Genomic DNA, 11,575 nt, shown 5'->3' on the forward strand with positions numbered 1-11,575 from the left:
CCTATAATTTCCACGCAGAGACATCACCTTGCCAACAAAGGTCCGTATAGTTAAAGCTATGGTTTTCCCAGTAGTGATGTATGGAAGTGAGAGCTGGACCATAAAGAAGGCTGATCGCCGAAGAATTGATGCTTTTGAATTATGGTGCTGGAGGAGACTCTTGAGAGTCCCATGGACTGCAAGAAGATCAAACCTCTCCATTCTGAAGGAAATCAGCCCTGAGTGCTCACTGGAAGGACAGATCCTGAACCTGAGGCTCCAATACTTTGGCCACCTCATGAGAAGAGAAGACTCCCTGGGAAAGACCCTGATGTGGGGAAAGATTGAGAGCACAAGGAGTAGGGGGCGACAGAGGATGAGATGCTTGGATAGTGTTCTCGAAGCTACCAGCATGAGTTTGACCAAACTGCGGGAGGCAGTGGAAGACAGGAGTGCCTGGCGTGCTCTGGTCCATAGGGTCACGAAGAGTCGGACACAACTAAACGACCAAACAACAACAACAATAATTTCCAAGACCCCTTTTTAAAAATTGGGGTTATATTGGGTACTTTCTGCATGGCTCAAATGTTATTCCACGTCTCCATGAAACTGCTAGTAGATTTTGGCTGGGGGATTGGAGATGGGGGCCACTATCATGTGGATGACCCCCCCCCCGAAAAAATATGGAAGAATTTGCAAAGCCACTAAAGTCAATGACAGTGTGTTGCCTTAGGTCAAAGTTGTAAAGTTGTAAGTGGTGTTTCCTGCTTACGATCGTAGGCTCAGAAAGCAGGAAGTCTAAAAATGGATATTTTACACAGGTCCCTGTAATGAACACTTGTCCCTACAAGACAAATGCCCCAGGATGAAACAACATCCCAGCTTCATGTGTGCGTGATGCAATCAAGAGGCATTTGTTACATTAGGAATCAATATTTGCTTCTCTTTATGTTGTTTCCTATTTCTTTTTGATTGGTCCTAGATGCTCTGTTGTATCTAACAGCATGACCTGCTTGGATATTTATCTTCAAATTGGAAAGGTTAACTAGCTTTCACTCTCTTTATTCCCAATCACTACCACTACTACTAATTTATTATTATTATTAGTAGTAGTAGTAGTAGTAGTAGTAGTAGTAGTAGTAGTATTTTGTTGTTGCTGCTGCTGCTGCTGCTGCTGTTGTTTAGGCTCACAGACAGATGTCAAAACCAGAAAGATAAGAGAGAAAGAGAGCTTCTTGACTTTATTTTTCCATTTCAAGCAGAATCCAGCCGAAATTCATAACAAAGCAACACACACACACACACACACACACACACACACACACACACATCCTTCTTGTAAACCTGCTGGAAGGAGAGAAGGCAATGGGGTTTCAGCTGCAACCAATTGCAAAAAGCCTTTGCACTGGGAAATTCACTTGCGCTCTTTTCTACAAAGGTGCTTCATATGGAATCAGAGCCCAGTACCATTTTCAAAGTGTTTTGCATCTGCCGCATAATGAATGATGGCTACTCTGCTGCCAGAGGCATTATGGCTCTGAATGCCAGTGGCTGGAAACTGCAGATAGGCAGAGTGTCATTGTGCTCATGTTCAGCTTGCAAGCTTCCCCACAGGCATCTGGCCAGCCACTATGAGGATACTGGACTAAATGGGCCATTGGTTTCATCCAACAGGCTTGCCTTACATTCATATTATTTGCCCAGTTTGGTAAAGAGGGAGGCACATCCAACTGGGTGGCTAAGTTGCTCCTGCCCACACTGTTAGGATCCATGCCATTCTCCTCTTGCTGCTGGGGACGGGGAAAGAAGTGCATGCACACACACACACCCTCCACCCATTATGTGGAAGGAAAGGGCTTGCCAGCCAAAGTTAAACAATGTTCCAGTCCCATCTATTCCAATGGGAGAGTGCAGCCCTTGATTCCCTCTCTTGCACTGCAATCAATGGGATTTGAGAATGCTCACCATTAAATACATTGCTCTCCGTATGCCTGTGCCTATGCTCACTTTGCTCCTCTCTGCATGGAAGCACATCTATGTATGCTTATTTAGGAAATTAGACGCTCTCTTGCAGTGCATCCTATACATGTAATCTTCATATGCCAGGGATGCAACCTAGGCAGAGGGCAGAACTGCATATACATGCACACATGTGTAACAAAATCCTAGTGAGCACATCTATGAGGTGAAAGCAGCTTTGGAAGGTGGTGATTTGCAGTGGGGACTCCGTGGCGGGAGGGAGTGCTTAACTCTTCCTCCACCCATCAGATTTCCCTATAATGTGGGCTACGTGGCTGAGGGAAGGCTGCAGACATGTGTTTGCAAGAAGCAGGGAGGGGAGGCAGCTGGGGGAAAGCAATGGACAGGGGAAGAGATCAGCTTTTCCACTTCAAATTATCCCTAGCCAAAATCTCTCCCCTGACAGAAGTGGCCATTGCAATTTTGTTACACATTTTCAGATATAATAGTTTTGTCCCCCAAAGACAAATGCCTTCCAGTCTTGTTTGTGGGCTTCCCGGCCACGGTGGTGTGTAGGATTAGGGCAGCGCTGTGGGTTAGAACACAGAGCCTAGGACTTGCTGATCAGAAGGTCGGTGGTTCGAATCCCCGCGACGGAGTGAGCTCCCGTTGCTCGGTCCCTGCACCTGCCAACCTAGCAGTTCGAAAGCACACAGTGCAAGTAGATAAAATAGGTACAGCTCTGGCGGGAAGGTAAACGGCGTTTCCGTGTGCTGCTCTGGTTCGCCAGAAGCGGCTCAGTCATGCTGGCCATGCTGTATGCTGGCTCCCTCGGCCAATAAAGCGAGATGAGCGCCGCAACCCCAGAGTCGGTCACGACTGGACCTAATGGTCAGGGGTCCCTTTACCTTTAACCATGAGGCAAGGTGAGGTGACTGCCTCAGGCAGCAGAATCCACCAGGGCAGCAGATCCTAATGACAACTTTCTTTCCATTTTTTTACCCTTATGTCGATCTTCCCTCACCCCTTCTTCCCTGGCAGAGAGAGAGAGACACCATTTTGGGGTTCACCTCAGCTGCCAAAATGTCTTGGGCTGCCCTGTGCAGGATGTTGAATTGGACGCACCTGATCTATCAGGGCTCTTACTACCTTTCTCTCAGGGCACAGCCATGTTGATCTGCCTTTTCTGCTTGTGTGCTAGAGAGCCAGAAACGACTATGGCCATCTACTATGCAGATGTGCCCTGAACCCCTAGATCCACTAGATCCATTACACTTCCACAGAGGGATGAAAGACCTTTTCCAACTTCTCATTTTTGAAACCACGCTGACTGATGCTGCCTGATCGCTGTCAGTTTTGTTGTGACACACACAAACCCACCTGATGAAATTAAATCCATCAAAGGATTGGCAGCAGCCCAGACAATTATGCTATAAACTAAATGTTTGCCATTATTCTTGTTCAGGTTCCCCCCTCCCAAACTTCACCTGCTAAGTGATGGCGATAGCAAGGTACTCTCTAATGAGAGGGCTGAAGTCAAATTGTCTCCATTCACAAATCTCCCTCCCCAACAGCACCCTGAAAATTACAGCCCCAGAAACTTTTATACAAGTCAATTAAACTTGCAAGGGAGGTAGACAGCCTCAAAAGACTTTTCATAATCACAGAACTCAGCTGCCTGTTGCTTAGAGTACATTTGTTGGGATGGCTGCGTGTTGGTAGTGATTTCTATAGCTCCATCAATTTGCATCACACTTAACAGAGAAACACAAGGAAGTAAACTAATCTAAGCAATCTTAATTTCAAGACACAGGAATAGGAATGCAATTGCAAATATGCTGTTTATTGTTGCATTAGAAACATCAGCTGAAACATCGCATCCAAAAAGAGGAAAACACCATAATCACCTAAGCAATTCAATATCTATATACCATCCTTTGGTTATACAAAGATCGCTTTCCTGCTCTTCGCTGAACATTGAAATTTCCTCCCACTGATCAGCAGCTGAAAAAAAACACAGACCTCTTTGACCTCGAAGTCCTCATTGAAACAAATTGAGGGGCGGGAATCAGCTGCCAACTCAGAGCAAAAGCATTCAGTGCCCCACTGGTGATCTCTGCCTGCCTGCCAAGCCGCTGGATCATCATAATAAGAAAAGCGAGTGACCGCAGGAAAGCGGAACATACCTTGAAGGAATAATAGAAGGATTCCAATTCCTCTTCCTCCGCTTCAGTGAAAGTCACCGTCTCTGTGCAAGTGACAAGAGTGGATTCCAGGCTGTCAGCGCTCCCATTTGAGCTATTGCTGCCTTCTGTGACATTGGCTTGCATGGCTTGTGGCTCTTTTCCGAACTGCTCTGGCTCTTCTGGCGACGGAGAGTTAATAATACAGCCAAGGTCTCTCCACAGAGGAGCACAGCTGCACAGGCAGCTTCACTGCTCCACCGGTGGCTCTGGGAGGCATCAAACTTCAAGGCAACTCAGCAACACCATCCAAGCTGAGGAAACCTTCTGTCTAAAGGAACTCAGGTTGCCGACAGACCTGGCTGTCTAGACGTTTCTCGTCAGCACCTGGAGTCAATTACTAGTGAATCCCTATTGAGTCATCCTTGTACCTGAGCTAGCTGTAGATCACCACATGTCTAAGTGTCAACTGGCAAGGTGAGCATCATCTTCTTTACAAAACAGAGCATTGTTCCATGTCCCCTTGTACCTGGCAGGATGCAGTGCAGCCCATCAAATGTGTCATCAGTTGTTGAAACTTGCCTAGACCACCAGGATTTTGAAGTAGACCATTTTTTGTTTTTGTAATTTCTCTTTGCATCATTTCCCAAAATCTGTGCCACAATTCCCTGATTGTGCTATATCCCTGTTATGTACTGAGTTGAATAGGATCCAAAATGCAGCAGTCTGATTGGTCCTAGAACAATAGGATCCAAAATGCAGCAGTCTGATTGGTCCTAGAACAATAGGATCCAAAATGCAGCAGTCTGATTGGTCCTAGAACAATGCAGCAGTATGATTGGTCCACAGGAGCCACCCAATCCAGCTCCAGGTGGAAGTGAATCCACAACTTGATTGGCCTACAGGAGAATCCCGGAATAAGCCAATCACGTGGGGCCCATTGTGTAAATAATGTATATAAAGCAGATATTGTGGGGGAACTTCCATTCCTCCTCACCACTATGAGCTGAATAAAAAGCATGAAATCCACTCTCGACTCCGAGTATATTTCAATCCCAATGCTCAAACATCACATTTGATCATTAGGGGAAAGGATGCTCCCAGATTCAGTGTCCAGCATCTCCAGGTAGGCTAGGAAATACCTCTGTCTGAATTCCTGGAGAGCTGCTGCCAATCAGTGTAGGCAGTATTGAGCCAGATGAGCCAGCGGGCTGACTCCGTAGGAGCTTCCTAAGATCCTGTATTGCAGAGCAAAGAAAATAAAAAGCAAGCACTTTTCCCAACCCCCACAACAAGCAGTCTCCGAGTGCTTTAAGCTGACATGGTCTTTTGTGGCTATTACAATTTGCATGATTGCAACAATTAGGTTTCAGTCACTGCTGGTACTTCCAGTTCTCACAAATGGTGCCTTCTGGTAAATGCTGTTGGCTACAAGCTCATGGGATGCAGGTGGAGCTGTGGGTTAAACCACAGAGCCTAGGGCTTGCCGATCAGAAGGTCGGCGGTTCGAATCCCTGCAACAGGGTGCGCTTCCGTTGCTCGGTCCCTGCTCCTGCCAACCTAGCAGTTCGAAAGCACGAAGTGCAAGTAGATAAATAGGTACCACTCCAGTGGGAAGGTAAACAGCGTTTCCGTGCGCTGCTCTGGTTCGCTAGAAGCAGCTTAGTTATGCTGGCCACATGACCCAGAAGCTGTACACCGGCTCCCTCGGCCAACAAAGTGAGATGAGCACCGCAACCCCAGAGTCATCCGCAACTGGACATAATGGTCAGGGGTCCCTTTACCTTTACAAGCTCATGGTGGCACTTGCATGGGTGTGGGGAGAGGGTGCAGTTAGTCTGAACTGGGTGCATGTGTTTCCAGCTCACATGATTTCCCCCTGGCTGTTTGAGAAGGGACGTCAGACACCAAAGCCCATTCCACTGGGTCATTTTGGTTCTTCTCTGTTTTGGTTGCTCACCATTTCTGCCATGGGGCTTTACATATGGGCAGCTATTTCTGTACCTGTGTGTGGACACCTTAAAAAAACAAATCCAAAAGTAGGCACGTTTCACAATGGGCAGAATGGAGGAGTTTTTAGGGTGGTGGAAGGAAGGGTCGTGCTGTAGCAGAAATAGATCTACCAGAAGCTTTCTGCCTTAGAAGTCAGGTAAGTATCATGCATTCAATTTCCTCTCAGATCATCCAAGGTGGAAGCACTTTATTAAAGTGCTGCCAAAGCGAGAACATGCATTTAAGCACTAAAACAGTAGCCCTGAAACAATGATGTTCTAAGGGTCCTGGGGGAACCTAGAAATCATAGGCCAGTTAGCTTAATGACTGTTCCAGGGAAACTGATGGAAGAAGGTATCCAACTACTTTCTTCTTAGTAACGTGGTCCCCCACTCAATCTCAGCAGTTCAGTGAGTTTCCCACATCCATTCTTCAGGGTGTCTGGCAAGAGGGTCTCACAGACCTAAGAGTGGTCCTGGAGTTCTGTGGCTGCCCTGCCCCAGCTCCTTCTTGGTTGGGCAAGGGACCACTTCTGCAACTCCCTGCAATGCAGAAATCTTACTCACAGCTGTCTCTGGGTGGGCTCAAACCACTGGTGGCCTCAGAAGGTGATGGACTCTCCTTCCTTGGAGGTTTTGAAGAAGAAGAAGAAGAAGAAGAAGAAGAAGAAGAAGAAGAAGAAGAAGAAGAAGAAGAAGAAGAAGAAGAGTTTGGATTTGATATCCTGCTTTATCACTACCCGAAGGAGTCTCAAAGCGGCTAATATTCTCCTTTCCCTTCCTCCCCCACAACAAACACTCTGTGAGGTGAGTGGGGCTGAGAGACTTCAGAGAAGTGTGACTGGCCCAAGGTCACCCAGCAGCTGCGTGTGGAGGAGCGGAGACGCGAACCTGGTTCCCCAGATTACGAGTCTATCGCTCTTAACCACTACACCACACTGGCTCTCTTAAGCAGAGGTTGGATGGCTTTCTGCCATGGACGCTTTAGTTGAGATTCCTGCATTGCAGGGGGTTGAATGAGATGACCCTCTGGGTCCCTTCCAACCCCACAATTCGAGTTGATTCTATGATTTGGGCTGTCAGGAAGAAAATGGCTAGGTTGTGCTCAAGGTGAGAGCAAAGGGAACCAGGGCTGTGGCAATAGAGAGGGTTGCCATACCTGTGACCACCACTGTCCCAGGAAGTGTCATCAAGCTTCCAGACCAGCGGTGGCTGCCAATGTAAAACAGGTTCTCCTTTACTCATCAGGTTTTCTATGGTAAGGTGAAATCCAGAACAAATTAGGGGAAAGTCTAGATTAGTATTTTGGTAATAAACTGTGTGGATACTGCAAAGCAACAACAATTTGAGAAAGCACTAATTCAACGATAAAATCTCATCTGGAAGCATCCTGTGTCTGGGGCAGAGGACAGACAGCTAAGCTCATTCCATCAGCTTGGCTGAGACAAACTGTCTTTTTGGTTCATCCCCTCCCAGAAAAGTTACCATCACTAGTCCTTTTCACCTGACTGCACCAGAGGGAAAGAACAGGCAGCAATTCCACTGGGTCAGCGAGGAGCAGCTGCTGTTTCAGCTATCCTGTCTCAGAACTGTGCCATCAGCAACTATTCCAGCTGGTGCCTATAAGATAAAGGATGTATTTTTTTTTTATTATGTGATTTTTGTGTAAGAATTGGTGCTTGGGTTTGCTTGGCTCCCGATTCCCTTCCCCTTCTTTATTCCATTTTTCATTTGCATTGTGTCTATTAGATTTTAAGTATGCCACTGCCAGCAAGGACTATTGTGTTTGGAAAGAGAGGGATAAAGGATGGAGACTAAGCTTGTGTAATTATCAAAGTATTGTCTGAGACAACGGAGCATGTAATATGGCTTTTCATTGTGAACGAAGGACTTTTAAGACCCACCAGAAAGAAACAGCCAGCAAGGGCTCCAAGCAAAGTGTGGCACTTATAGGAGAGCATGAGACTCTTAATCTCAGATCATAGGTTTGAGCCCCATGTTAGGTGAAAGATTCCTGCTGATAGTTCCTTCCAACTCTATGGTTCTATGATAGAGTTATAAACATTATAACTTTATATTATAACATATTGCATTTTCTGGCCAACACCATTTAATAAGCAGAACATAGCAATTACTTTTTTTTTTACTTTTTACTTATTAAATCTATTAGTCTCTTTATCTTGCCCAAGGCAACCCAAAATGACTTATAATTCATTGCAAAGATCATGAGCTTACAAAGTATGACGATATTCATTTCCAGATTCGTATAACGGTGCAATCCATTGACAGTTAACAGAGTGGGAAGAAGCCATGGAAGTTTTTTTTCCTCCTAGGGATGAAGTGGAATGTTTCATCAGTTCATGATATCATTTACACCATCTAATGCATCTGTAATAAGATAATTTTTGGATTTAGGGAGAGTTTTCATTTGGAGTGGTTGCCATAATATGATTTTGTTAGGCAGTGATACTTCACTAATGGACTTCAAAAATGACATTTAAGAATAATTGAAAAAGAATCCTAGCTGCTCTCCTGATGAAATGGACACACATGATCCAGGAAAAGGTCACAACTATGCGCAATTCCCAGGGAGTAGGCATGGCAGAGAAACAGAAGCAGAAATTGATGGTGTTTGGTTATTCACCTCATATCCAGAACGGAAATCAATCCAGAGAATATGATTGACATATGTTGTTGTTGTTGTTGTTGTTGTTTTAAATCTGCAAATGATTACATTTCCTTGCCACTGCCCAGCATTTACATCATGTCTCCTTTGCACTGGGGGAAAAAGGGGCTGGAATAACGTGATGTCAACATGGTTTACAGAATTAATTATGTAAGTTACAGAATTTTGACACAGCAGGCAGTGAAAGAAATAGCATGGTTAGGGACAAAAGACTGAATGAAAACAGTGTTTCATGCAACAAATACAGGTGGATCAGAAAACGGTGACTTCTTACATCCTTAATAGGGAGCAAAAACCAATGGACATAATGGGATTTCTGAGTAAATATTCACATTCTCACACTTGTAGTCTAGTTGAAAGTCACCGAGATGGTTTAGTTAGGACTAAGCTCTATCCCACTGCTTTCTATGGAGCTCAGCTTTGAGTAGTGTTGGGGCTTGCAGTCTTGTTCATTTCCCCCTCACTGTGCCCTTGCGCAAACTCAATTTGTTTCAGTCCACAGCCTGTGAAATGCAAATCAGCTTGGCACGCTCTCACGGTTTGTGAAAATGGCGTCATTGACTTTGAGTCTTCGGACTGTGTTGGAAGAACTCCTTGCCCAATGGATTTCACTATTCGCAGTTCTGCTGTTGTGAATCTTTGCCCACCACTCTAAAGTATCCATTTGCAGGACTCCAGGGGGTATTGTAATATGTTTGCCTTGCAATGCCTTTTCTCTCCTCTTTGTGCAATACTTGCCAAGCAATTTGTGTTCCCAACCCTCCTGTCCCTTTTAAATCACACACACAATTCCCACCTCTAAATTTAGTCTCTGCAAAGGAATTTGACAACCTATAGCTTCTTGGAAGAATGAGGAGAAACCAAGAGAAGGGAAGGGACAGTGAGGTTTTTGTTTCAAACTATTTGGCTGTATTTAAAGTTTACTCATTCATTGATCCTCAGCTGTGTTGCTGGCCTTAACTACCACCACCTTGCCCCCCAAAAAGATGGTGTATATTTTTTCATGTCGATAATTGTGACTTGCCTTGGTGTTTCTTCTTTCTCTCTCGTCATATACTATGCTTTTATGACTCAAAATCATTTTTACAAATTTCACCCATGTCAAGTTTTATAACAGTAACAATATCTGTCTTTGAGTTTATATCCGAATATTATTTTTGTGGTACTTTCGTCTTTCATCTTCACCCAACTCTTAACACATCAAAGCTGAGACCAAAGACGAGACGAAGCACGGTGACATTTCTTGCCCTGTGAGGCCATATGATGTCACAAAATGCAAGTAGTAATCTCTCTCTCTCTCTCTCTCTCTCTCATGATTGTAAGGGCTCTGGGCTTGCAACGTCAGTGAGATGCTGAAGTATGCTTAGGTTGTAGACGCCAGCTGAGAATTATTCTGTCTGTTCTGGAAGAGTTTGCAGTACCCATAAAGGATAAGAGTCACAGTTTGGAGTTGCTCAATGATGCAACATTGTCCCTGAAAGCACAAATGACTCAGAGTGCCCTTCATAAGATTCAGCTGATAAACAAACTGAAACCTTATCGGGACAGAGAGAAACTAATATTTTCCTTGAGCTAACCACTGAGGGAAATTCAGGTTTCAGGAATCAATGGAAACGGGGTGTGGGGGACCAAGAGATTGAAAAAGTGAACAAGTACATGACAATGGAACACCACTTTCACCTGAAGAAAACTCCATAAAGTTGTTATACACCTGCTTGGATGGCTCAGATATTGAAGAGAGACTTTCCCCATTCTTGGAAGGATTGTGGACATAGAGGGACTTACATGACCATGTGGTGGTCCTGCCCTCTGGTGGAAGCTTTTTGGGAAGCAGCAATTCAGGAAATGGGACATATACCGTATTTTTTGCTCTATAAGACGCACCAGACCACAAGACACACCTAGTATTTGGAGGAGAAAAACAAGGAAAAAAATATTCTGAATCTCAGAAGCCAGAGCAGCAAGAGTGAAAGCAGCAATCCCTCTTGCTGTTCTGGCTTCTGTGATAGCTGCGCAGCCTGCATTCGCTCCATAAGACACACACACATTTCCCCTTACTTTTTAAATGGGAAAAAGTGAGTCTTATAGAGCAAAAAATACGGTAATTCACACTCAGATAGTGACAGATTTAAAAGTGCACTTACTGTCTAGATCCAAAGGGATTCTGCAGCTATTCTGTCAAAATAGGAACCAGGCAGAGGGCCTTCTTGGTAGTGGTGTCCGCCCTGTGGAACGCCCTCCCATCAGATGTCAAGGAAATAAGCAACTATCTTACTTTTAAAAGACATCTGAAGGCGGCCCTATTTAGGGAAGTTTTTAATGTTTAATGCTGTGTTGTGTTTTTAATGTTCGATTGGGAGCTGCCCATCTAGCTGGGGAAACCCAGCCATATGGGCGGGGTATAAATAATAAATTATTATTAAAATAATAAAAGATACCTGGTGTGTTTTTATGATAGTAGCTATGAGACCTCCGATTGTCTTCACAAAATGTTACTTCTTATCATGGCTTTGTTGTTGAGGTGCTCCTTTGACCAATACAGAAAGGGACGTGGGTGGCGCTGTGGTCTAAACCACTGAACCGCTTGGGCTTGCTGATCATAAGGTTAGCAGTTCAAATCCCCGCCACGGGGTGAGCTCCCGTTGCTCTGTCCCAGCTCCTGCCAACCTAGCAGTTCAAAAGCACACCAGTGCGAGTAGATAAATAGGTACCGCTGCAGCGGGAAGGCAAACAGCATTTCTGTTTGCTCTGGTTTACATCATGGTGTCCCGTTGCGC

The 11,575-nt window shown here is 45.0% G+C and overlaps 1 protein-coding gene across 1 annotated transcript in view; it reads right to left on the bottom strand.

The window, feature by feature from the left end:
• NPSR1 (neuropeptide S receptor 1) overlaps window positions 1-4,783 on the bottom strand; it is a 77,029-nt gene extending 72,246 nt beyond the window's left edge. Inside the window, exon 1 of the mRNA XM_083578194.1 lies at window positions 4,125-4,783. Within this exon, the coding sequence (XP_083434320.1) occupies window positions 4,125-4,268 (144 nt within the window). The 5' untranslated portion in view covers window positions 4,269-4,783. The remainder of the gene's footprint in view (window positions 1-4,124) is intronic.
• Between the last annotated feature and the right edge of the window lie 6,792 nt (window positions 4,784-11,575).

Source organism: Podarcis filfolensis (assembly GCF_964270895.1).
Source record: "Podarcis filfolensis genome assembly, chromosome: 12".
NCBI classification, from domain to species: domain Eukaryota; kingdom Metazoa; phylum Chordata; class Lepidosauria; order Squamata; family Lacertidae; genus Podarcis; species Podarcis filfolensis.